We start from the raw sequence: 25,651 nt of genomic DNA on the forward strand, positions 1-25,651 counted from the left end.
CCCTCAGGCTCAGCTCTTTCTTCAGGTACCCCCTCTCCATCTTGTGCTGACATTCTCGCTCTATTGTACAGTAGAGGAATGGTGGCCTGGGGGGACCCCACCAATTTAAAAATAAATCGAAGTAACATTTAGAAGTAATTAGTTCGACGTAAATTACTTTGAAGTAATTACTGGTGTCGAAATGACATGGAACCCTCCCAAAATATTAATATTATTCTCCTATTTCTCCAAGGTAGGCCCAACGTTCCTTTAAACATATGTTCTTTTAAATACATGTTGGTCTCAAGTGTGGGGTTGTTTAAAACTTATTTTCAAGCTTAATATACCTTTGATTCGCTCTTATATACTTTTAGGAAGACTTTCATTTAATTCAATGTATGTCAATGGATGTTAATTATTCTTATGTTATTTTTGACCTTTTGATTCTGGAAGCAATTCGCATGATAACAACAAAAGGCAAAGATTTTAAAAAGATCAGCATTGACGGATGTTGGAATAATATGTACTCATAGTTTTTCCCATGTGCTTTGCTTGCTGGTCTTTCCCTTGTGTTTGTCTATGTGAGAAGTGACATGTATGTTTATCCCTGCTTGTCTTTATAGTTTCTTGTGTGTTATTTAGTTAGGTTTACATTTACTTACCTTTTGTTAATTTGTCCATCCATATTTTATTCACATTATGTTCTGTTTCCAATGACTTTCATTCATATAGTGGGTTAAGAAATTAAATTGCAGTCTAGGGCCACATTACAAGTGTGCCAGTCCAGAAACAACGGTGCCGGTAAGTTTACCGGCACTGTTGTTTCCGGACCGGCACACCCTTACCGGCACCGTTGTTTCCAGACCGGCACACTACGGGTTTGCCTGCTGGAGTCGCTGTGCTCAACTGAGGGCACAGCAGCCACAGTAGGCTAGCCGTCACGGAAGCACCGGCACCGCTAACAACGGTGCCGGTGCTTCCATGGTCCCCATTCCCATAGAGTTCCAACGGACTCTATGGGAATGGGGACTTACAAATTGGCGGCGCCTGACTTCCTGGACCACCCAGGGGTTGTAATCCCCTGGCGTTACAGGGAAGTCAGGTGCCGGTAATTCATTTTGAATCCCGCTGCAATCCGGCTGTAGGGTTACCGCCAGACTCGGAATGATATGCATGATGGCGCTAGGAAAGAGAGTGGGAAGGAGTTGATTCTCGCACTTGTAAAAGATAATGGGCTGGATCTTATACATGGAATCAATGACGGTCAACTAGCAATTTAGCTGCAATATTTGCACAGATCAAAAAGGGCAAAAATGTGGTTCTTTCACTCGTCAGTAAGTGCAAATGCCATTTCTACACTGGTCCCTCATTTCAATGTCATTTTTACACTGGCAAGTTGGTGCAAATATCATTTCAAAACTGCCCCCCACTGTTACAATGTATGTAAACCGGGCCAATGTCTACAGCCAATGAAGGCCCTTCCCCAAGCAAATGGGGGTACCAGAAGGCGAATACCCTTGTGCCCGTCCAGCTTGCGCCCGCTCTGCAGATCTTGCTGTGTGTGGAGCACCTCGGCAGGAGCTTGGCAACGTCCTATTTTGCAGCCGCCTCCTTGACAATCACGCCCATGTACAACCAAGATGTTTGCAAGCCAGACTCCTAGCAGTGATCCTCATGGCTCTGGTCTAATAGCAGTGACAGTGTGGTTAGCAAACACAAAGTGAGGAGCAGCGAAGCTAAGTCTGTCCCTGTGGTGTTGTCTAACAGTAGAGGTGGAGTATCGCTTAGGACACAAAGGGCCTCATTACGAGTCAGGCGTTAAGGGGTTAACGGCGCTGTAAACGGCGCCGACCCTTAACGCCTGATTACAAGGTCCCTTAGCGCCATGGTGATTTTAACGCCTGCTTTTTGCAGGCGTTAAAATCCATGGCGCTAAGGGACCATGGTGCTAATTACGCCACCGTAATTTACGGTGGCGTAATTAGCGCCTTCCCCACTCCCATTATGCCCTATGGGGCAAAAATGGGAATGGGGAAGGGTAAAATGGGGATTTACCGCCCCACTCACCTTGGAATGGGGCGGTAAATCCGCCATCCACCATGGTGTAAACGTAGTTTACACCATGGTGGTAAGGGTACGACCCAGGCGGTAACTTACCGCCTGGGTCGTAATGAGGCCCAAAGTACCTCATAAGTATGGTGGTAACAGTATCAAAATCAGCCATTTCATATACCTCCTATTACTTTAAAATACTGCCTATTAAAAAGTAGTGCAGAGGTAAAAATGGGGTATTTACCGAACAGAGTGTGTTCTATGTGCCCACGCAGTAAATATTCAAATGCAATCCAAACTGATAATGGGGGCATTTACAATATTGCACGTTTTCATTGTTGCTACTATATTCTAATGCCTGGGTGGTAAGGGTTTCTAGTGCTGTGTGCTGCTCCTTGCTGTGGTCCAACAGTAGTTAAGGTTTGGTGCACTGTCATGTGGTCTTTCTAGAGAAGTGAGGGATTGGTTGAGACACAAAGAAGGTCATTGCATTCCAGGGACCATCAATGTTTGGGGTTCCCTGCATGCAATTTTATACATTTACAAAGCGTATTGTAAAAGGGAAGTGTAAAACAAGACAAAGGGGGTCATTACAACCCTGGCGGTAGGGGGTTAACGGGGCAGGTAGAGCATCCCCGTTAACCCCCTACCGCCTCATTACGAGGTCGGCTCGCGGGACCCGCTAAGGACGGCTGGTAAAACCAGACGTCCTTAGCGGGTCCCGCGAGTGGTCCAGCATGCTTACAACGGGCCCGTCATTAACGGGCCCGTTGTTAGCATGCTCCCTATTCCCATTGAACCCTATGGGGGCTCAAATGGGAATGGGGATGGACCGGGTCCGGGTTCCCTGAATGGGGAAATACCGGGCCCTCCAAGGTCGGAATGGCCCGGTATTTCCCCATTCAGGGAACCCGAACCCGGTATGGGGTAGCCATGCCGCAAATAGCGGCATGGCTACCTCCATACTCGGAATGACCCCCAAAATCACCACTTTGTGGAAAAAGTACACGCACGTGTAAATCAAGCTTTTCAGGTGGCAGTTTATTAATGTATTCCAATGGAATCCGCCTCCTCGTTAGCAGGTGCTAATCTGAGGGGGATCCATAGGAATCCATTGTTGTCAGTCCTGCATGAATATCTCTCACAGGTGTAAAGCATTGTGCTCTTCCAAGATGGAGGAGGAAAGCACAGGGTCTCACGTGTGTAATAGCCGCAACATGATTGAAAGGTGTGAAAGTCTTGAGCAAGGCTTTAGCGCCTTCCAGCCACGCCACGGCTCATTTTGAAGCATTTGTATGGCGGAGAGGAGGGGTGGAATGCAGCTTGCATTACCGGCGTTGCCTTGGATTCTCATGCCAACACAGATGCTGGGGATCCCTATGAGGTCCGCCTGTTTTATGCACCAGCGTAATGCCAGCGGACCCCAGAGGGATCCATTGTACCCGCTCCCTGCCAAGCGTGTAGAATCCAAATGAAACCCTCCCCGACATGCTTGCATGTCGGGGAGGGTTTAATTTCATTTGTGAGCGCTGCTTGGCTTGCAAGGATGAGAAGCAAAATTCACAAACCAAAGTAAACACTGCTTGACATGCCAACATGCCAGGCAGCATTAGCTCACTTTGAATTGCGGAGTGCAAATGTGCAGGACAAAGGGCGAGGTGCACTCTTGCACACTGCCTTATGCCCTTCACATTTGTACTTCGTAGTGAAAATGACGAAAATGTGGCGGGGGTAGCCACTTACGTTAAAGTGTAAACGTGAAATTACATCTTTTATGAAAATGAGCCCCATAGCTTCATGGCTTCACTACCTAAGCCTTGGAAGGGCAAGAAAATGAACTGGAGTGCAAAAAGAGGTCATAAAGGCATTACACCCTGCTTTTCAGCTTTCATTTGAAAAAATGGGCTGGATCCCCAAAGAGTGTGGATTGGCAATGGCGTGCTAAAGTTTCAACGAATTTCAGACTCAGGCATGGAAGTCAGTCCTTCATTCATGATTTAATAAATTAACACATTTGGCTTAATTATATGTACAAAACTGCTTCCTATGATTCGAACACACGAGGCATTTCAAGGCACTTATGAAGGAAAAAACAGTCATTGTAGAAAATAAATTGCAATATGTACAAACATTCCTATTTCATATGTATTCTATGTGCGTGGATTTAAAGCATCACCAGAGGAAAAGGGGAAGCATTCCCCTGCAGATAGAGGGCTTTTATATATAAGCAATTCACTACATTTTGCGGCATAGTGAGAATTGCCCAGGTGCAAATGTACATCACGGTAATCGCAATATCTAGGAGCAACACTGCCACAAATCTGAGCCTAGCGCAGATGTTGGTGCATAACGTGACTGGACCAATGCTCATGATTTGTAATTGAGGCCAGGGGAGTTGCTAGGTCTGACAAAGACCCGGGGCTAAGCTGATGTCAGAACTGTTGAGACTGGGGGCTAGCTAGTCTCTTGGCTGTAGCTCCTGAGATTCTATCCGGGGCTACAACCAAAAGATCAGGGGCTATAGCCCCCTTAGCCCCCCCCTAGCAACGCCCCTGATTGAGGCCAGTGTGCACTTGCCTTGGTAGAGAGGGGCACCAGGCAGGGGTGGACTGGCCTCGAGAGAACTCTAGATTTCCCGGTAGGCCTCTGCATCAGGCCCTCTTTTGTGTGCTTACATATTTTATTTTCAAATGTTCTCATATGGAAAGGGTTGGGCTTGCTCAAAATGTGGGGTCACTTGGAATATTTTTCCTGGGCCTCCTTTGGTTCCCAGTCCACCCCTGGCACCAGGGGAATGTTTTTCAAGCACAGTGGAACATCATTTATCTGAAGAGCAGGTGCAAAACGTGCATGAGGCATACCACAGCGGGAGCCCCTCCTTTTCCATACCTGAACTGAGTGCGCTCACTAATTAGCAAGAGATAGGGTCAAGTTGCCAAGTCTAGAACCAGGAGATCCATTGTTCTGATTGCATCTTCTCCACTTGAGCAAATTGTTTGATCCTGGTCAAATCTTTACATCACATTGTGCAAATGACCTACACAAACATCAAATCTCACTTGGACTTTGATCCAAGTCCCACAAAAAGGAACTTTGAATATGTACACCCACCAGGCATGCAAAATCTACTTAGGCTTTCAGATCGACCAGGACATATGCAAATAATCCCCACTGCTTTTGCTTTTGCCCAGATTGGCTTGCATGGCATTTTACTGATCCGGAAGTTGTAATACTTGAACTGGAATGGCAAATGCTCATGTTGCTTTCTGTCTCTGTGTGGATGGCACGACACCAACACAGTGCTTACAAAACCTAGCCACAATACAGACATTTGAACAGGCCCAATATCATTATGGATTCGGCGGTGTGGCTGAAAATGGTGCTAATGGAGTTGCCACTGCATTAACGCTGCATTACTGCACCACGAACTATGGTTTTGGAGGCATAGTAGAGGAAAAACCTCCAGCAAATTGCACTTATTCACCCCAAAAAAAAAATCTGCGGAATTAGAGCCTACGGTAATTCACCCTCAATGCCCATGGAGTCCTATGGACTCCATAAATGAGGACTAACACCGCCATCACCACCACTTGTAATCTGGCTGTAATTCCGCCGGGCCAAGTGGCGATAACAGTAAATCTGTTTGGTGGTATCTTGGTGGATTTACCGCCGCAATACCGCCCAACTCAAAATGAGGCCCAATGTCCTCCGGGTGATTGATGCTGTCCTAAAATGAGAGCTTTCCTAAAGGTGTTCCCTTCTGATTTGAAATGCACCATAACATCATTCTTCATCAGCATAGACTTATTCACTGTGGACATCCTGAAAAAATGGACTGATTCGGCTCAAAGACGTCGCACAGCAACCCAGTGTAGCAAAGACGGCGTGTATAGATACTGATGGGTTATTAGTCCCTACTTTTGTGTGTTTCGGACATGATCTGCTGAAAGATTAACATTTGACATGTAGATTCGTTCAATTGGCGGTCTCCGTTTCCAATTTAATGGCAGCTATCCTGGATGCCCAAGAACATTGTTGGCTTTGTTCAACTTTTTTGTTCAACTTTTTATGTTTGAAATGTGTGCCTGCTTTGTGATAAGAATGTTAATGGCCGTTATCACTTGTAGTGGTGTGAACCACATCGCTGTTTTTTGGTCATGGCCCAAAATGTGTTGACATACGACAGCCAAAACCTATTGGCTTTACCAATGATAGCTTTTACCATTCAGTGGGCAGATGTCACCAGCATTAACTGATAGCTGACTGATAGCAATCGTTAATGACCTAACAGGGATTCAGGTGAGTGCCCAGCTGCCGGCCCACAATTTACTTAGCCTGGGCTCCCCCCACTATCATAAGTGTTGTGGTGGTTTCTAGCAGTCTACATGCAAGAGCATCCCTTCATCATTCAGGCCTTGTAAAGATACAGCAATGTCAATATGGCACTCAGAGGTCTGTGATATACAATCTGCAGAGTGATTTGTGATTTATCCTGCAAGACATGATCAGATTTATCAACATATCCCGTAAAGTGATTTTTAGACGTTGGATACCATTTAGGTGTTCTTTGAAAACTCCCAAGGCTCCCTTCGCTAATACCTGAAAATGAAAACCCTTAAGCACAACAATTGCTCCTTCTGAAGATAAGCATGTAAATGGTGGTGTGCACTAACATAATGGCTGGTGAGAGGACAGCATCAGGTGGTGGCTTCCTAACCACTTATCTGAACTACTTCAGGCCCACTGAGACTCCCGGAACGGCACCTCCAGTCTTTGGGAAGCCCACTCAGATCAGGCACGGAGGGGCAGACAGGTCATGGATTTTGCATGGGTGCAAAAAGAGCACTTGAAATGTGCTGTTCCTTCCATTTTATGGAAACGCGCTTACATCATTGCTGTCAACAAAGAACATTAGAGCAGAGGCTGAGAGGTGAAATAGAAACATGGACTGAGGCATCTGCCCTATTGAAGATATTTTGTCAAAAATGACTACGCTGTTAGAAACAGCGGCCCATGTGACAGCAGTTTAGGCCAATGTAGTCTCGACAAAGCTTACGAGGCCATTTAAGTGTGACATCACAAAGCTCAATGGAATGTCAACAATTGACACTGTCTATGCGACAGCAACAATTTTCAAAAAGACAGCAACAGCAGTCACTTTGACAGTGATAGTCGATGTGATATCAGACAGTAGTAATGTGACAGCATCTTTGGACAACGTGGCAGCAACCTTGGCAAACAAAAAAGTAACAATGACAAACGATGAATGCACAAAGAGTAGTACTGCAGTAGCACTGGCCATTAGAGGGAGCAATGTGACATCAATAACAATGCCCCTGTGTGTTGTCAGCGATAGGAAGAAGATCCAAGCCTCCTAATATTTCCAGTAGATGATAAGACAAAGGCTGGGCTGCACATTGGGTTAGGAGAGTGGAGATAACATTGTTGAGAAGAAGGCAGGGAGGGGGAATGTCATGACACATGCCCCTTCTACAGGATGGACAGTGCAAGCTGAGCTCAGATGCTCATTGGAGGAGGGGAAGAAGCGTCACTGATCTGGCGCCCTGCACCAGTCAGGAAAGGCAGAGCTTCAGGTGTTTCCGGTCCTTCAGGGATTCTGAGGGACCTGCATTCAGTTCAGTGCAATTTCAGGCTTAGGTCATTTTCTGGAAGAGGCGAGCAGGCGGCCTCTGTTGGATGCGAGATAGTCAGGCGTCACAGATGCTGAATCCGAGGTGATCTTTGTTTCAGGCGAGGACTAAGATGTCTGGGTATCCAGGATCTTCCAACACATTGACAGACCCGTTGGGGCGAAGTACCGTATGTATTTTATAAGAGGAATGCAGGTTGGGGAGTCCTGAGGACCAACGAAATCCGTGTGTTTAGTACAGTTTCAGCTGCTCCAATCTTTGCTTCATCCTAAGCCAGTCTTCCATTTGCATTCCCATAATGATTGACAGCGCCGATATTCTCATAGATCAGGTCGCTGCCGAACTGGTTCTCATAGATGTTCTCCGTCTCGGCCAAAGGGCTTTCAATCACATCCTTGATGCAGTGATTGAGGAAGACATACTGGGACTAGGGGAAGAGGGAAGAAAGCAGAAATAAACAAAGGGTTACTTCCACACAATTAAATGAAACATCCCTCTGCACTATGAGGTCAGATGGGCACCCAAAGTCAATGGCTAGAATGATATTCACACCCCATCCGACTAATATGAAAATGGAGGAGATTGGCTCCAGGAACTCTTTGTTCTTCAGCTCCTAACACATCACAGTGTGGTGCCCACATCCACCCTCCACTGGCTTAAGGCAGCTGTGCCTCTCTCTCCAATGCCAACCCGTGCCATTCTATAAAGACGATGCCCGGGGGGACTACCACGAGCCCCGCTCACCTCCGTCTGCACCATGAAGGGACGATTCATCCTCATCTTCTTTATGAAGCTGAACACTCCAACTTGCTTCTCATTCTCCACCTGCTGCATCAGGGTATCCAGAGCGATCAAAGTGCCCGTGCGGCCCACCCCGGCACTGTGGGTTGCGAGAGTGGCGAGGAAGGAGAAAACAAAGAGGACCTGCGGTTACTTTCATTTACTGACATTTCTTCTATACGAATTAACCTCTCATGAAAAGCATTTTCGTGATTAACACTTTGTATCACTGTGTCTCTGATATGGGTGATTCCAATTCCAACTTTTTATAAGATTCTGAAGAAAGGCCCACAAAATGTCCAACTATGTAAAGCCTCCTTCCAAAGTTTTTTTTTTTTTACCAGCACATTGCAATAGTTTAAAACATTTTACACAACCTTTTTTGACTGATTTTAACCTTTTGGGAAAAAAAGACACAACTTTTTAAACTAATTCATCAATTCAAAAAGCTACTAAGAGTTTTGTATTTTTTATAATTCTTTAAAATAATTGTGAAATTGTTTAAACAAAAATAAAAATGTGAAAGAAAAAAATCAATCACCTTTTCCCATGTTTCCATTTATATTTTTTGCATTACTGCAGCTCCCCATCAACAGTGGTGGTTTGCCCCTCTCAGAGCTTCAAATTTACTATTCATGTTTACTAATAAATGCCAAACAAATACAAATAGCAAAAGCATTCCCTATGTTTCTGAGTGTCATGTTTCCTCCTCATATTACCGTTGGACGATGGGTAATTTGTATTCCATAACAACTGGCTGATTTAACACTCCAAAAGGTGCCAAAATGCAGTGAGGGGAGACATGTTTACCTCTAACACCAAGGAACCCTCTACTGTCTTTCAGAAGGGCGCAACCAGTTACTAGTTACCCTTCAGATGACACTACCACCAGGGACAGTAGCAAACCCCTGATTCAAGTCTGACCAATTAGTCTGAAGGGAAAGATTCTTAAGCAAAGATTCAGAAGATTCTTAAATGGGGTGCGACACAACCTGCGCACGCTAGCAGGATGTCCCTCCCCTACTGGAGGAAAACATAGTTCATTTAATAGACAAGTTATCTCTTTTAATTAACAGAAAGAAACTGGTATAATAATCTTGAAGGAGAACTGGCCAATTGATACTTTACATAATCTTGGGTCCCGCACCTTTTTTATACATGCACTCCCATAGGCAAGAGGGCACCACAAAGGAGGTCTGACATCTGCCTAATGATACATCTGGTTATGGAGGGGGCTGCAACAATGTACATCATTTACCTCTGAAGGGGGACCTTGCTTGCTGTTCATTTTAAATGTCTACATTACCGAGATCAGGAGCATGGGTGTTCCCACGCCTTGGATGGTTTACACGCTACGGTTTATACTGGATGGATCGCCAGGGAAGTCTGAGTAGACTCCGATTGACCTGTGATGGTTTTAATGGAAGAATGGTAGGCCGAAACACGTGCCTGCGGTTGCTGTTCGTAATCCTGTTCGGAAGAGAGTTGCCTAGCATTTCAGTGTTGGACTGCCGTAGTGGGTGGGACCAGACTGATATGCAAACTAGGTCCAGTGAGGGGTCCATCTACTTTAAATAACAAAAGAGAGAGGGGCACAGTTAGTTTGACATAGAGCGGCTGAAAGCCTAGAAATGGCTACCAAGGCTAACATGTGGATATCTGAGAAACAATATAGGTGTCGGCAGTCAAGACGTTCAACCAGGCTCTGCTTGTGAAGCAGAAAGTAGACGACAAGCAGCGGGCTTAGACTGATATCTACATTTCTTTACAGGTGAAACAACCAAGCATCGCAGCCATTTAATCAACACTATTCATCATCAAGAACTCCAGTGGGTGAGTTTGTTTCAAAGAAGACCATTAATTAGCTGACTATATACAACAGCTATACATGACACTCATGCATATATATTGCATTACATCAACAGATAATAATGTAGCTTGGTAAATTTACAAGCACCATCGACTACACAGTGGAGACTATTTCTCCTGAGGAGCCACTGAATGGCAGTGGCGAAACCCGCGTAGAGGAAATGAATGTACCGATGTAGGACACTGATGTACCAACAACTGAGAAGGATAACAGAAACAATTCTGAATGAAGACAATTCAGACAGCACCAATATTTAATTTGGAAGACAACTATAGGATTTCTGAATGAGGACAATTTCAAACAGCACCAAGAGCCAATTGGGAAAACAAATATATAAACTCTGAATGAATGGAATTCAAAGAGTACTCTGAAGGATTTTTGTAATAAAAAAATACATCATATGTTTCAACTGATATCACCTGAATAAAACTAAGGGTGCTACCATACACTCTGACTTGAATCCCACTATTTTTCTTTATTGTTCACCTAGGCGGCAGTTTGTGTTTGCTGGAGCAGAGATGTAGCCCCGCTACTCTTAAAGAATCATTGCAGACATTAGTACATCGGGGTTCAAAGGACTTCATACCCTCCCTTTCAAATAATATCAGCAAAAATGGGTAGAGCGAAAATGCTTGTCGCTAAGGATAGCTGCACTTTGATGGCTGAAAATGAAAAGTTCACTATATACGTTCAGGAAAGCTTTAAGATACCAGCCTTCTCTATTAGGGAGAGAAATCTGGCAAAGTCAAGCCAAACCTTGGAGAAGGTCGCGGTTACCAATAAAGGGGTCGATTCATGGAAATAACGTGCGCCGAAAATTCACGCGCAGAGGTGCCAAAACGTGCGAATCGCAGGAAAAGTGCGAAAATCGCAGTGCAAGTGCGAAAATCGCAGGGAAACCAGCGCACAGCGATTCATGGAAGTCCGTGCGCGAGAAAAACATTGGATGTGCGCTAAAAATGTGTGGCGCGAACGCCGGTGCACAGATCATCCAACAGCGTGCGCCACGGCCACTGCGAAATCGCACATAGCGTGGCGCACATCACAAAAGTAGGTGGAACACGGGGCGTAACACTCGGAATGGGGAACAACGCGTGAAAATATGGGCGTCACGGGGGAAGTACAGGAGGCAAGTGCGCGGAACGCCCACACGCTCGCCTACAACCCGTATTCATGGAATCGAATAGGGCAAACCAGCGCACGGTCAAAGACGCGCACAGGGCCAAACAAGTACGCCACAAGAAAGCAGGCGGTAGCGTCCCTGCGCCTGAAAAAAATGTGCGCCAAAATGTGCGATAACAAAAAGCAACCATATACAGCCATGATGAATGGTCCATACAGTGGCCCTCTAGGACAAATGAGGTGCAAAGGGGTACCGACAAACACGGACACCCGCTGTGTGAAAAATAGCGTGTGCGTGTGTACCTGGGTGCGCGGGAAGTCCCACACGCGATTGGCCTGGGTACGTGTACTTCGGGGTGCGCGGGAAGTCCCACACGTGATTTGCCTGGGTACGTGTACTTCGGGGTGCGCGGGAAGTTCCACACGCGATTGGCCTGGGTACGTGTACTTCGGGATGCGCGGGAAGTCCCACACGCGATTACCCTGGGTACGTGTACTACGGGGTGCGCGGGAAGTTCCACACGCGATTAGCCTGGGTACGTGTGTTTCGGGGTGCGCGGGAAGTTCCACACACGATTGGCCCGGGTACGTGTGTTTCGGGGTGTGCGGGAAGTTCCACACGCGATTGGCCTGGGTACGTGTACTTCGGGGTGCACGGGAAGTTCCACACGCGATTGGCCTGGGTACGTGTACTTCGGGATGCGCGGGAAATTCCACACGCGATTGGCCTGGGTACGTGTATTCCGAGGTGCGTGGGAAGATTCACACGTGATTTCAGCAGGGTACGTGTATTTAAGTGGTGCCGGGGAATGCTACACGTGATTTGGCCATGTGGGTCCTCCCAGGTGTTCCCTCTACACCCTCCACGGCCCCTGCAGGCAGCCCACACCACAGGGGACTACCCTGCACCCCTGCTCATGTCCCACAGGCAACCCATCCACCATGGCCATGCCCCCCAGCCAACCCACATGTCACCTTGCACTACTGATCACCAACACATGTCTCCCTGCACCCCCAACCCCCAGCCACCAGGGGCAGCCTCCACCAGGCCCCCACTCATGTCTCCCTGCACCCCCACCCCCCAGCCACCAGGGGCAGCCTCCACCAGGCCCCCACTCATGTCTCCCACCACCCCCACGCCCCAGCAGTGCAGGGGCAGCCTCCACCAGGCCCCCACTCATGTCCCCCTGCACCCCCACCCCCCAGCAGTGCAGGGGCACCCTCCACCAGGCCCCCACTCATGTCTACCACCACCCCCACCCACCAGCAGTGCAGGGGCAGTCTCCACCAGGCCCCCACTCATGTCTACCACCACCCCCACCCCCCAGCAGTGCAGGGGCAGCCTCCACCAGGCCCCCACTCATGTCTCCCACCACCCCCACCCCCCAGCAGTGCAGGGGCAGCCTCCACCAGGCCCCCACTCATATCTACCACTACCACCACCCCCACCCCCCAGCAGTGCAGGGGCAGCCCCCACCAGGCCCCCACTCATGTCTCCCACCACCCCCACCCCCAGCCACCAGGGGCAGCCTCCAACAGGCCCCCACTCATGTCTCCCTGCACCCCCACCCCCAGCCACCAGGGGCAGCCTCCACCAGGCCCCCACTCATGTCTCCCACCACCCCCAACCCCCATCAGTGCAGGGGCAGCCTCCACCAGGCCCCCACTCATGTCTCCTACCACCCCCACCCCCCAGCAGTGCAGGGGCAGCCTCCACCAGGCCCCCACTCATGTCTACCACCACCCCCACCCCCCAGCAGTGTAGGGGCAGCCTCCACCAGGCCCCCACTCATGTCCCCTATCACCCCCACCCCCCAGCAGTGCAGGGGCAGCCTCCACCAGGCCCCCACCCATGTTTCCCAGCCAACATGTCACCACAATGTAGATCCCTGGCCCTTATGGTCAGCCTCCAAATGGCAAACACCCACCCGAGTATTGCATCCACCCACTTAGAAATGGAAAAAACATGATAGAAGCCCAATTGCAAGTCTGGCAATCAACACATGTCCCTCACATACACCCAATGAGTGTCAGTGAATGTCAAAACCCATATCATGATATGCATGAAACCAATGAGATGATACTACACATTGAAGTTTGAAGAAAAAATATGTATTAAACGCAACATAAATTGAATCAAAAATAAAGAAACAATAATGGAAATTTAAAAAAAAAAAAAAACAGCAGGTACGTGAAAAAATGCAAAACCACAAATCATAATGCAAACGAAAGGTGTCCAAAGTCACAGTCCACAAAAGTTAATCCAATGGAAAATTAAAATCGAAAACCATTGCTCCATGGGGAAATCATAAAAAAAATGAAAATCCAAAAGTCAACTATGTACAGATGAACAATCTAGGGTCCATGATCCCAACCGAATAAATGAAACCTATCTAATAACACTACCTAAAAAAATAAACTATATACAAAAATGTCGGCCATTGTCCAAAAGGTCCAAAAAAAATGCTAAACCAAAGGAAACCTAACACTAACTACAGAACTATTTACAAGGGCAGCGGACTAGTCCGACGGCTCACTTCGGGATGTTCCGGGCTAGGGCATCATCGAACTTCTGCTCAATGTCCCGGAGGTGCTCCTCCTCCATGGCCCGAGGGTCCGCAGGGCCGTCCACATGTTCCCCCCAAACTCCCTGCGGATTGCCTCGAGGCACTCGGCACGCCTCAGGGCCCTCCGCATGGAGTTCTCCACCCTGACCATCGTGAGCCGTGTCCCTTCCGCCCGCTGCCGCTCCGCATCTATGGCGTGGCCCAACCGCTGCCACACGGAAGACACTTCCTGTCCTGGGTCCTCCTGCCCTCCGGCCAATGCCTGCCCCTCCGATGTGGAAGGCCCCGAGCCATCATGGCTCCCACCACGTTGCTGCTGCTGCGCCTCTGCCCGTGCAGTGCCTCCTGCTGCCTGCACATCCTCCGCTGGCTGGGGTGCAGTCGTTGATGTGGCCACCCCTGCTGGACGTCGGACTCCCAACTGTGGCAGGGATGCCTCCTCCACCAGCCTGGCCGCACCGTCAGAGGCAGCTCCACAGGGCACCCAGGTGACTGATGGGTGGGAAGATGGCACGGAGGACGACTGGCGCATAGGGGGTTCAGTTGAGGAGGGGGTCGTAGCAAGTCCCATCAAACGGAGGAATCCGGCCTGGGTGACCTGTCCCAGTAGGCCGACGCGGTCAACGAGCCATTCGAGATGACGTGCAGTCTCCTCATGAAAAGACTGCAGGTCACCTCGCATGGCCCGTTGACACAACGCCACACCAGTCAGGACAGGCTCAACCCGGACCCGGATAGCCACGTCCGCAGGCAGAGGAAGGCCAGTTGTCGTGAGCTCATCCCCTGCCTGAAAACGGGTCTGGACGTAGGCATCCCTGCTGGTGCAAGATGATGCATTGACAGGATCAGGGACAGGATTGCACACAGGCACCTCTGCAGCGACCTGTGCTGCCTCCTGTCCCTGGTCCTGCACTGCACCACTAGCACCAGTGGAATCCCCACCTCCAGACCCCGTCTCTGTTGCTTGCACGGCCTCCTCCTCCACCAAACCCCCCACCAACCTGGATGACTCCGTGCCATCTTCCCCTGTTGGGCCCTGTGGGGTCCCAACTGCCCCTTCTGCTGCCGAGGAGTCCAACTCCGACCTCCGCCTCTTGGACCTCCCCCCAGCAGCTGCGGCCTGGGACGCGGCACCGGACTCCTCACTCCCTGACGAGATCACAACCTGGGAGGGGAGCCGGGCCTTGCGTCACCGGCTGGCGGTGCGATCCCCGCCGCTGTGCTCCACAGCACCTTCTCCGCCCTCTTCATCAGTTGACGCTGCAGACAGGGAGAAATAAAACACAGGCATCAGGGCACTGTACAATGGACACATACACACATGACAGTTGCACATGAGAGGCATTGGCAAACCTCAGACATGGCATCACAATCGGCAACACACATGTCATTTCAACTTGCACACATGAGCCATACCACAGCCACATTGCAACTGCCAGCACCATCCATACACATACAACAGCATGAGCAGGCAAAGGTGAGCCAGACATCACATGCAACACAGGGAGTGCACTACACATGCACGCACACCACCACACTTGCATGCGTGTGTACACCTCAGCCAACTGTCACAGTGTTCCGATGGGCATCCATGTCACATCTGCCAATCAGGCTTCCACATCCCGCAGTCACATGCATCCATGTTGCATCACTGTTGCACCCTTGTCAAATACACACACATGCACATGTACACAGTGTTGATACATGCAGCTGAAAACAACATACATGCGTGACATCACGAACATGCCCACTTACATACACATTCATCCAAACATGTGTGCCCACGCAACTGCATTTGGCATGCAAGCCGACACACACAAGCACCATCCATGTCTCACACATGACAGCCCTCGCATGTGTTAGCCTCACGGTCCTGTACACCCCCACCCATACTCGGCCCCATACAAACAGATGTGCAACCGGCACACTACTGGCACATCACCACACGCACAGCTTACAATCATGATGCATGTACACTTACCGCTCGACTCCAGACGGGTCTGCCTATCAAGGACCTGGACGTGGAGCGCTGGGGATATGCGTTCCAGGACCCTCATCTGATCTTCCGACAAGTGGCCCCGGCGCCCCTTAGCATCCGCTGCCTTCAAGAGGCGCCGGGCCTTGCTCAGGGTCCTGGACCTGAAGTCCTCCCAGCGCTTCTTGACATGTTGGAAGTCTCGGACTGCCACCCCCTCCACGCTGATGGCAGTCACGATGTCGGTCCAGATACGAGTCCGTCCTTCCTTGTTGACGCGCACCCCTCCATAGAGGGCATCATACTGCCCCAGGACTTGCTCCACCAGGACACCAACTTCCCTGGCACTGAAGCTGGTGCCCCTCTGCCTCTCTGGCCGGGGGTTGTCAGTGGTGCCAGATGTTGCAGTGCCCGACATGACAACCCCAGAGGCAGGAGTGGGTGAGCAACTGGGTCCTGGGACTGGGCTGTGGAGTGATGGAATCGCAGTCGGGAGTCTTCGGTTCCAGCAGGGGTGGTCACAGCAACAGCACCCCTGGCTGATGTGCAGGCAGCAAATGGCAGGGCACGTGGGCAGCAGGCAGTCAGGCAGCAGCAGATGGCAGGTGGGAGCGTGCTCGGGCTCTGGGGGGCAGTAATTCGGCCTTGTGGGCAGGAGCGTGGTCTTCCGTGTGCTTACGCGTGGCCAGCTTGATACGGAGTGATTTGGCACGTGAAAATCCTGCACGTCTGCGTGTAAATCGAGGAAAGGCCCTTAGCGCGTATGCACGTCAGCACGCATATGCGATTTCATTGGACCAAAGGCCCTTAGCGCGTGAGCGCGTCTGTGACGTGACGCGCGCGGGTGTTTCCCTCATAACACGTGATGACAGAGCACACATGGATTTCCAACAATCGCGTGTGAAACTTCCCACGCACCCCGAAACACACGTACCCAGGCTAATCGCGTGTGGAACTTCCCGCGCACCCCGAAGTACATGTACCCAGGCCAATCGCGTGTACGCTCACTTCCCTCCGATTACACGCGATGACACTCGGACGTGCAGTTTTACCACGTGTGCTCTGTCATCACGTGTAATGAGGGAAACACCCGCGCGCGTCACGTCACAGACGCGCTCACGCGCTAAGGGCCTTTGATCCAATGAAATCGCATATGCGTGCTGACGTGCATACGCGCTAAGGGCCTTTCCTCGATTTACACGCAGACGTGCAGGATTTTCAAGTGCCAAATCACTCCGTGTTAAGCTGGCCACGCGTAAGCACACAGAAGACCACGCTCCTGCCCACAAGGCCGAATTACTGCCCCCCAGAGCCCCGAGCACGCTCCCACCTGCCATCTGCTGCTGCCTGACTGCCTGCTGCCCACGTGCCCTGCCATTTGCTGCCTGCACATCAGCCAGGGGTGCTGTTGCTGTGACCACCCCTGCTGGAACTGAAGACTCCCGACTGCGATTCCATCTCTCCACAGCCCAGCCCCAGGACCCAGTTGCCCACCCACTCCTGCCTCTGGGGTTGTCATGTCGGGCACTGCAACATCTGGCAGCACTGACTACCCCCGGCCAGAGAGGCAGAGGGGCACCAGCTTCAGTGCCAGGGAAGTTGGTGTCCTGGTGGAGCAAGTCCTGGGGCAGTATGATGCCCTCTACGGAAGGGTGCGCGCCGACATGGAAGGACGGATTCGGATCTGGACCGACATCGTGACTGCCATCAACGCGGAGGGGGTGGCAGTCCGCGACTTCCAACATGTCAAGAAGCACTGGGAGGATTTCAGGTCCAGGACCCTGAGCAAGGCCCGGCGCCTCTTGAAGGCAGCGGATGCTAAGGAGCGCCGGGGCCACTTGTCGGAAGATCAGATGAGGGTCCTGGAACGCATATCCCCAGCGCTCCACGTCTCGGTCCTTGAGAGGCAGACCCGTCTGGAGTCGAGCGGTAAGTGTACATGCATCATGATTGTAAGCTGTGCGTGTGGTGATGTGCCAGTAGTGTGCCAGTTGCACATCTGTTTGTATGGGGCCGAGTATGGGTGGGGGTGTACAGGACCGTGAGGCTAACACATGCGAGGGCTGTCATGTGTGAGACATGGATGGTGCTTGTGTGTGTCGGCTTGCATGCCAAATGCAGTTGCGTGGGCACACATGTTTGGATGAATGTGTATGTAAGTGGGCATGTTCGTGATGTCACGCATGTATGTTGTTTTCAGCTGCATGTATCAGCACTGTGTACATGTGCATGTGTGTGTATTTGACAAGGGTGCAACAGTGATGCAACATGGATGCATGTGACAGCGGGATGTGAAAGCCTGATTGGCAGATGTGACATGGATGCCCATCGGAACACTGCGACAGTTGGCTGAGGTGTACACATGCATGCAAGTGTGGTGGTGTGCGTGCATCTGTAGTGCACTCCCTGCGTTGCATGTGATGTCTGGCTCACCTTTGCCTGCTCATGCTGTTGTATGTGTATGGATGGTGCTGGCAGTTGCAATGTGGCTGTGGTATGGCTCATGTGTGCAAGTTGAAATGACATGTGTGTTGCCGATTGTGATGCCATGTCTGAGGTTTGCCAATGCCACTCATGTGCAACTGTCATGTGTGTATGTGTCCATTGTACAGTGCCCTGATGCCTGTGTTTTATTTCTCCCTGTCTGCAGCGTCAACTGATAAAGAGGGCGGAGAAGGTGCTGTGGAGCACAGCGGCGGGGATCGCACCACCAGCCGGAGACGCAAGGCCCGGCTCCCCTCCCAGGTTGTGATCTCGTCGGGGAGTGAGGAGTCCGGTGCCGCGTCCCAGGCCGCAGCTGCCGGGGGGAGGTCCAAGAGGCGGAGGTCGGAGTTGGACTCCTCAGCAGCAGAAGGGGCAGCTGGGACCCCACAGGGCCCAACGGGGGAAGATGGCACGGAGTCATCCAGGTTGGTGGGGGGTTTGGTGGAGGAGGAGGCCGTGCAAGCAACAGAGACGGGGTCTGGAGGTGGGGATTCCACTGGTGCTAGTGGTGCAGTGCAGGACCAGGGACAGGAGGCAGCACAGGTCGCCGCGGAGGTGCCTGTGTGCAATCCTGTCCCTGATCCGGTCACTGCATCATCTTGCACCAGCAGGGATGCCTACGTCCAGACCCGTTTTCAGGCAGAGGATGAGCTCACGACAACTGGCCTCCCTCTTCCTGCGGACGTGGCTATCCGGGTCCGGGTTGAGCCTGTCCTGACTGGTGTGGCATTGCGTCAACGGGCCATGCGAGGTGACCTGCAGTCTTTTCATGAGGAGACTGCACGTCATCTCGAATGGCTCTTTGACCGCATCGGCCTACTGGGACAGGTCACCCAGGCCGGATTCCTCCGTTTGATGGGGCTTGCTACGACCCCCTCCTCAACTGAACCCCCTATGCGCCAGTCGTCCTCCGTGCCATCTTCCCACCCATCAGTCACCTGGGTGCCCTGTGGAGCTGCCTCTGACGGTGCGGTCAGGCTGGTGGAGGAGGCATCCCTGCCACAGTCGGGAGTCGGACGTCCAGCAGGGGTGGCCACATCAACGACTGCACCCCAGCCAGCGGAGGATGTGCAGGCAGCAGGAGGCAGTGCATGCGCAGAGGCGCAGCAGCAGCAGCAACGTGGTGGGAGCCATGATGGCTCGGGGCCTTCCACATCGGAGGGGCAGGCATCGGCCGGAGGGCAGGAGGACCCAAGACGGGAAGTGTCTTCCGTGTGGCAGCGGTTGGGCCACGCCATAGATGCGGAGCGGCAGCGGGCGGAAGAGGCACGGCTCACGATGGTCAGGGCGGAGAACTCCATGCGGAGGGCCCTGAGGCGTGCCGAGTGCCTCGAGGCAATCCGCAGGGAGTTTGGGGGGGAACATGTGGACGGCCCTGCGGACCCTCGGGGCCATGGAGGAGGAGCGCCTCCGGGACATTGAGCAGGAGTTCGATGATGCCCTGGCCCGGAACATTCCGAAGTGAGCCGTCGGACTAGCCCGCTGCCCTTGTAAATAGTTCTGTAGTTAGTGTTAGGTTTCCTTTGGTTTAGCATTTTTTTGGGACCTTTTGGACAATGGCCGACATTTTTGTATATAGTTTATTTTTTTAGGTAGTGTTATTAGATAGGTTTCATTTATTCGGTTGAGATCATGGACCCTGGATTGTTCATCTGTACATAGTTGACTTTTGGATTTTCACTTTTTTTATGATTTCCCCATGGAGCAATGGTTTTCGATTTTAATTTTCCATTGGATTAACTTTTGTGGACTGTGACTTTGGACACCTTTCCTTTGCATTATGATTTGTGGTTTTGCATTTTTTCACGTACCTGCTGTTTTTTTAAAAAAAAAAATTCCATTATTGTTTCTTTATTTTTGATTCAATTTATGTTGCGTTTAATACATATTTTTTCTTCAAACTTTAATGTGTAGTATCATCTCATTGGTTTCATGCATATCATGATATGGGTTTTGACATTCACTGACACCCATTGGGTGTATGTGAGGGACATGTGTTCATTTCCAGACTTGCAATTGGGCTTCTATCATGTTTTTGCCATTTCTAAGTGGGTGGATGCAATACTCGGGTGGGTGTTTGCCATTTGGAGGCTGACCATAAGGGCCAGGGATCTACATTGTGGTGACATGTTGGCTGGGAAACATGGGTGGGGGCCTGGTGGAGGCTGCCCCTGCACTGCTGGGGGGTGGGGGTGGTGGGAAACATGAGTGGGGGCCTGGTGGAGGCTGCCCCTGGTGGCTGGGGGGTGGGGGTGATAGGGGACATGAGTGGGGGCCTGGTGGAGGCTGCCCCTGCACTGCTGGGGAGTGGGGGTGGTGGTAGACATGAGTGGGGGCCTTGTGGAGGCTGCCCCTGGTGGCTTGGGGGTGGGGGTGCAGGGAGACATGAGTGGGGGCCTGGTGGAGGCTGCCCCTGGTGGCTGGGGGGTGGGGGTGGTGGGAGACATGAGTGGGGGCCTGGTGGAGGCTGCCCCTGCACTGCTGGGGGGTGGGGGTGGTGGTAGACATGGGTGGGGGCCTGATGGAGGCTGCCCCTGGTGGCTGGGGGGTGGGGGTGCAGGGAGACATGAGTGGGGGCCTGGTGGAGGCTGCCCCTGCACTGCTGGGGGGTGGGGGTGGTGGTAGACATGGGTGGGGGCCTGGTGGAGGCTGCCCCTTTTGGCTGGGGGGTAGGGGTGGTGGTAGACATGAGTGGGGGCCTGGTGGAGGCTGCCCCTGCACTGCTGGGGGGTGGGGGTGGTGGGAGACATGAGTGGGGGCCTGGTGGAGGCTGCCCCTGGTGGCTGGAGGTGGGGGTGCAGGGAGACATGAGTGGGGGCTTGGTGGAGGCTGCCCCTGCACTGCTGGGGGGTGGGGGTGGTGGGAGACATGAGTGGGGGCCTGGTGGAGGCTGCCCCTGCACTCCTGGGGGCTGGGGGTGGTGGTAGACATGAGTGGGGGCCTGGTGGAGGCTGCCCCTGGTGGCTGGGGGGTGGGGGTGGTGGTAGACATGAGTGGGGGCCTGGTGGAGGCTGCCCCTGGTGGCTGGGGGGTGGGGGTGATAGGGGACATGAGTGGGGCCCTGGTGGAGGCTGCCCCTGCACTGCTGGGGGGTGGGGGTGGTGGTAGACATGGGTGTGTAAGCGATATTCAAACAACACTACAGCCAAGTCAATGCCTAGTCTGGGATGCTGAGGAAAACCCTTATTAATGTATTTTTATGTCTAGTTCAGTACTCTGGATGACCACCCTTGTATAACACCCCCCTCTTAGAATCCCCCTGACCCCACTGAGCCAAGAAGTAGGTTTGTTTTGCAAATTAAAAGGTTTATTTGAGAATTTAAACAATATATATCACACTTTATAAATAAATTGATAACTGATATCACACTTCAGAATATGATGTTGATCAACAATGGGTAATCTGGCACTAGCACACTTCTTTACAATCAATGAGGAGTTAGTATAGGATGGATAAAGTAGCAAAAATACTTTTATGATTTCAAGGGAAAAGCAATGAGGAATAACATGCAGTACAGAAATACTTGATATGATTTTAGCAAAAGATAAGATAATCACTTTTTCTCTGGCAATTCACCCCCCTCCCCTATGCAATGTAAGAAATGGAAGGAGATGGAAAGAGGAGCACACAGTTCTCAGGAATGCAATCAAATACAATACGAAATTCAGTTCCCCCCCAGCAAGCTTAGAGAAAACAGGTAGGAGTTTGAAACACAGGCCCAAAATGCTTTTTAAATGTGATGGCAATGGATGGGAAAATGTGCCAATGATTTTATTTCCCTTTAGGAGGTTCAGGGTGAGTGAGAGATACTTGGGATGAGCTCAGGCTCACTTTAGCAATGATTCAGGGATGGTTATTAAGAGGCAAACGAATTTTTAGCAAAGGAAAGCAAAAAGCTGCTATCTTTTTACAGGTAAAGAAATCAGGCCAAATCGCAAATCGTGGCAAAATTTGCAAGTGCGTGAATCTAGGTTTATTGGAAAGCTGAGATTCTAAGCTTTCAGAGGAAAGTTAAACCAAGTTCCTAGGACAAACGGTTCCAGAGATATGAACGATTTTGTAAAGGTCGTTTTTCGGATTTAAAGTAACTCAAATTGACAGGTGACAGCTTTGAAAATGACAGATGACACGATTTCTAGGAGACAGTTCTAATCAGATTAAAATAGTTGGATTAAATTATTTTAACTAAGAGCTTATTTCTGTCACAATCTGATCTAAGTACTCACTCCTAGCTTTGAAAGGACTGGACCTCGCCACGGATCGGGTCAGGATTGGCTGCGGTTCCCTCGCCACGGACGGTCTCTGCGCGCAGCGCCTGGGTCAGCTCCGCTCTGCTGGGTCTGTCATGCACCAGTTCTGCTCACAGTGTCTGGGTCAGCTCCCCGGATACAGCGGCCTGTGGTTCTCTGGATCTCTGGTCTGCTTTCTGGGTGTCTCTGCTTTCTCTGGGTACAGCACTGCTTCTGGATCTTTCTGGCGCAGGGTTTCAGGCCAGAATCAACAGCTCAGCCCGGCTGTGAATAGTCTGCAAATGATTTTGAGGCCTGCTGAAGAGAACTCAGCTTGTGGGTTAGGCCTGTTCTTTACAAATTCTGAACTAAAGTCTTGGTCTCTGAAGATTGATGGATTGAAGTCTGAAGTCTCCCGGCAGAGCGTCCCGCGGAAAGTGAAAAAGGGATCTCCACTTGTCCTGCACTGTCTGCTTTTATGTGTTTTGAAAATGGGTATGTGCCTGGGCCTAGCTAAGCCTGCCTCTCTCTACTTGTCATTGGCCCAATTCTCCCCTCTCCCATGATTGGGGGAACTGAGTTGTGAGTCAGAGTGATGAGGTAGATTTTATGGCCAGAGAGCCCTCCCCTGTCATCTTTACACACAAATCTATATTTGATCCAAATACATCTTTCCCAACTACACAGTTGTTTTTACATCACCTACACACATCATATATCACATATCACATGAGGTAGGCACTGTTCCGACTCTGGCGTTTCTAGGAGCTTGGGTAAAGAAATGGCAACTTATTTTCGATTTTAGTGGGTTATGCAACATTGGGTTTTCATTCAAAATTATACACATATACACGGCCTGTCCATACATACTCCAGTAAATTCCCATGTCTCTAGCTTAAACACAGAGTCTGTAGTATCAATAATAGCGGGGTTTTGCCCCAGAACATCACACAAATTGGAGTTTGGGCTTGAATTGTGGGCAAAGTTTTCATTTTAAGGATCCCCAAATTTCACATTTCTGTCATCTGGTTACCAAGAGTTATCAGTATTTCTGTAAAATATATGTTTGCTTTCAATTCAAAGTACTGCAGTGTTTGAGTCCACCCCCAAAGTTTGGGGATGACAGTGATCACATGTCTCTCCTGGCTGGCAGATCTTTGTTGACAGGAAACAGTCAAAATCACCATATCCTATTCAAGGGAAAAGGTCTTTTGTGTGGGCTCCAGCAAGCTGAGGTCAACAGGCCAGGGGGCCACTTTGCATTTGGTTAGCATGACCATGTGATATCCTGGGATTTCTGAGGTGAGAAGGTTTCCCAGCCTTTTGGCCTGTTAATCAAATCAGATTGTCTCTGGGAACAGCAGGTGGTTAGATCTTCCATTACCTAACGAGCTTTGAAGTCCCAATTGTCACAGAAGGCTGATTAGCTTCTGAAGTAGCAGTTCTCCTGTCAGAGTTTAGACCGCTAGCGCCGCCTTGAGTCCAAAGCGGGTACTGCATGCATTTTTTTTAGTTGTCTTGAACTACTGCATTTCAATAGAGTGGTCTTTTGCTTGATAGTATAGGACCCTTGCTTAACATTGTTTTGATGGGATCCTCACAGTAGAGTGGTTATGTGGAACCCCCCCACAAGAAGGTTGTATCTTTGGAGTGGTCTCGTGCCAACTGCGCAGTTCTCCTATTCTGGCGTGAATGTGGGCGGCGATAGCTCATCCCCACATCCACCCAGTCTATTGATTTAGTTTGTTCTGGGATAGAATAATGGGCGGCGACAGCTCATCCCCACATCTACCCAGTCTATTGATTCAACATGGGTCAGAACCCATGACAGGTGGGGGCCTGGTGGAGGCTGCCCCTGCACTGCTGGGGGGTGGGGGTGGTGGTAGACATGGGTGGGGGCCTGGTGGAGGCTGCCCCTGGTGGCTGGGGGGTGGGGGTGCAGGGAGACATGAGTGGGGGCCTGGTGGAGGCTGCCCCTGGTGGCTGGGGGGTGGGCGTGGTGGTAGACATGGGTGGGGGCCTGGTGGAGGCTGCCCCTGGTGGCTGGGGGTTGGGGGTGGTGGGAGACATGAGTGGGGGCCTGGTGGAGGCTGCCCCTGCACTGCTGGGGGGTGGGGGTGGTGGTAGACATGGGTGGGGGCCTGGTGGAGGCTGCCCCTGGTGGCTGGCGGGTGGGGGTGCGGGGAGACATGAGTGGGGGCCTGGTGGAGGCTGCCCCTGGTGGCTGGGGGGTGGGGGTGCAGGGAGACATGAGTGGGGGCCTAGTGGAGGCTGCCCCTGCACTGCTGGGGGGTGGGGGTGGTGGTAGACATGACTGGGGGCCTGGTGGAGGCTGCCCCTGCACTGCTGGGGGGTGGGGGTGGCGGTAGACATGGGTGGGGGCCTGGTGGAGGCTGCCCCTGGTGGCTGGGGGGTGGTGGGTGATAGGGGACATGAGTGGGGCCTGGTGGAGGCTGCCGCTGCACTGCTGGGGGCTGGGGGTGGTGGTAGACATGAGTGGGGGCCTGGTGGAGGCTGCCCCTGGTGGCTGGGGGGTGGGGGTGATAGGGGACATGAGTGGGGGCCTGGTGGAGGCTGCCCCTGCACTGCTGGGGGGTGGGTGTGGTGGTAGACATGAGTGGGGGCCTGATGGAGGCTGCCCCTGGTGGCTGGGGGGTGGGGGTGATAGGGGACATGAGTGGGGGCCTGGTGGAGGCTGCCCCTGCACTGCTGGGGGTGGGAGTGGTGGGAGACATGGGTGGGGGCCTGGTGGAGGCTGCCCCTGCACTGCTGGGGGGTGGGGGTGGTGGTAGACATGGGTGGGGGCCTGGTGGAGGCTGCCCCTGGTGGCTGGGGGTGGGGGTGGTGGGAGACATGAGTGGGGGCCTGGTGGAGGCTGCCCCTGCACTGCTGGGGGGTGGGGGTGGTGGTAGACATGAGTGGGGGCCTGGTGGAGGCTGCC

General features: G+C 51.4%; 1 protein-coding gene and 1 long non-coding RNA gene across 7 annotated transcripts in view; one reads left to right on the forward strand and one right to left on the reverse strand.

The window, feature by feature from the left end:
* The first annotated feature begins 4,200 nt into the window (after positions 1-4,200).
* On the forward strand, positions 4,201-5,141 carry LOC138527106 (uncharacterized). Its single transcript, XR_011283814.1, has 2 exons — positions 4,201-4,416; positions 4,593-5,141. It is a non-coding gene; the product is annotated as an uncharacterized lncRNA (long non-coding RNA).
* A 155-nt stretch (positions 5,142-5,296) lies between these two features.
* PTPRH (protein tyrosine phosphatase receptor type H) overlaps positions 5,297-25,651 on the reverse strand; it is a 687,535-nt gene continuing 667,180 nt past the window's right edge. For all 6 annotated transcript variants that reach the window (XM_069638112.1, XM_069638104.1, XM_069638130.1 and 3 more), the window contains 2 exons: positions 8,427-8,562; positions 5,297-8,109 (listed from right to left, as the gene is read on the reverse strand). In XM_069638112.1, coding sequence (XP_069494213.1) covers positions 7,951-8,109; positions 8,427-8,562 — 295 coding nt within the window. In that variant the 3' untranslated portion in view covers positions 5,297-7,950. The remainder of the gene's footprint in view (positions 8,110-8,426; positions 8,563-25,651) is intronic.

This window comes from Ambystoma mexicanum, chromosome 1q, assembly GCF_040938575.1.
Source record: "Ambystoma mexicanum isolate Mex_15411 chromosome 1q, UKY_AmexF1_1, whole genome shotgun sequence".
Lineage (NCBI taxonomy): Eukaryota > Metazoa > Chordata > Amphibia > Caudata > Ambystomatidae > Ambystoma > Ambystoma mexicanum.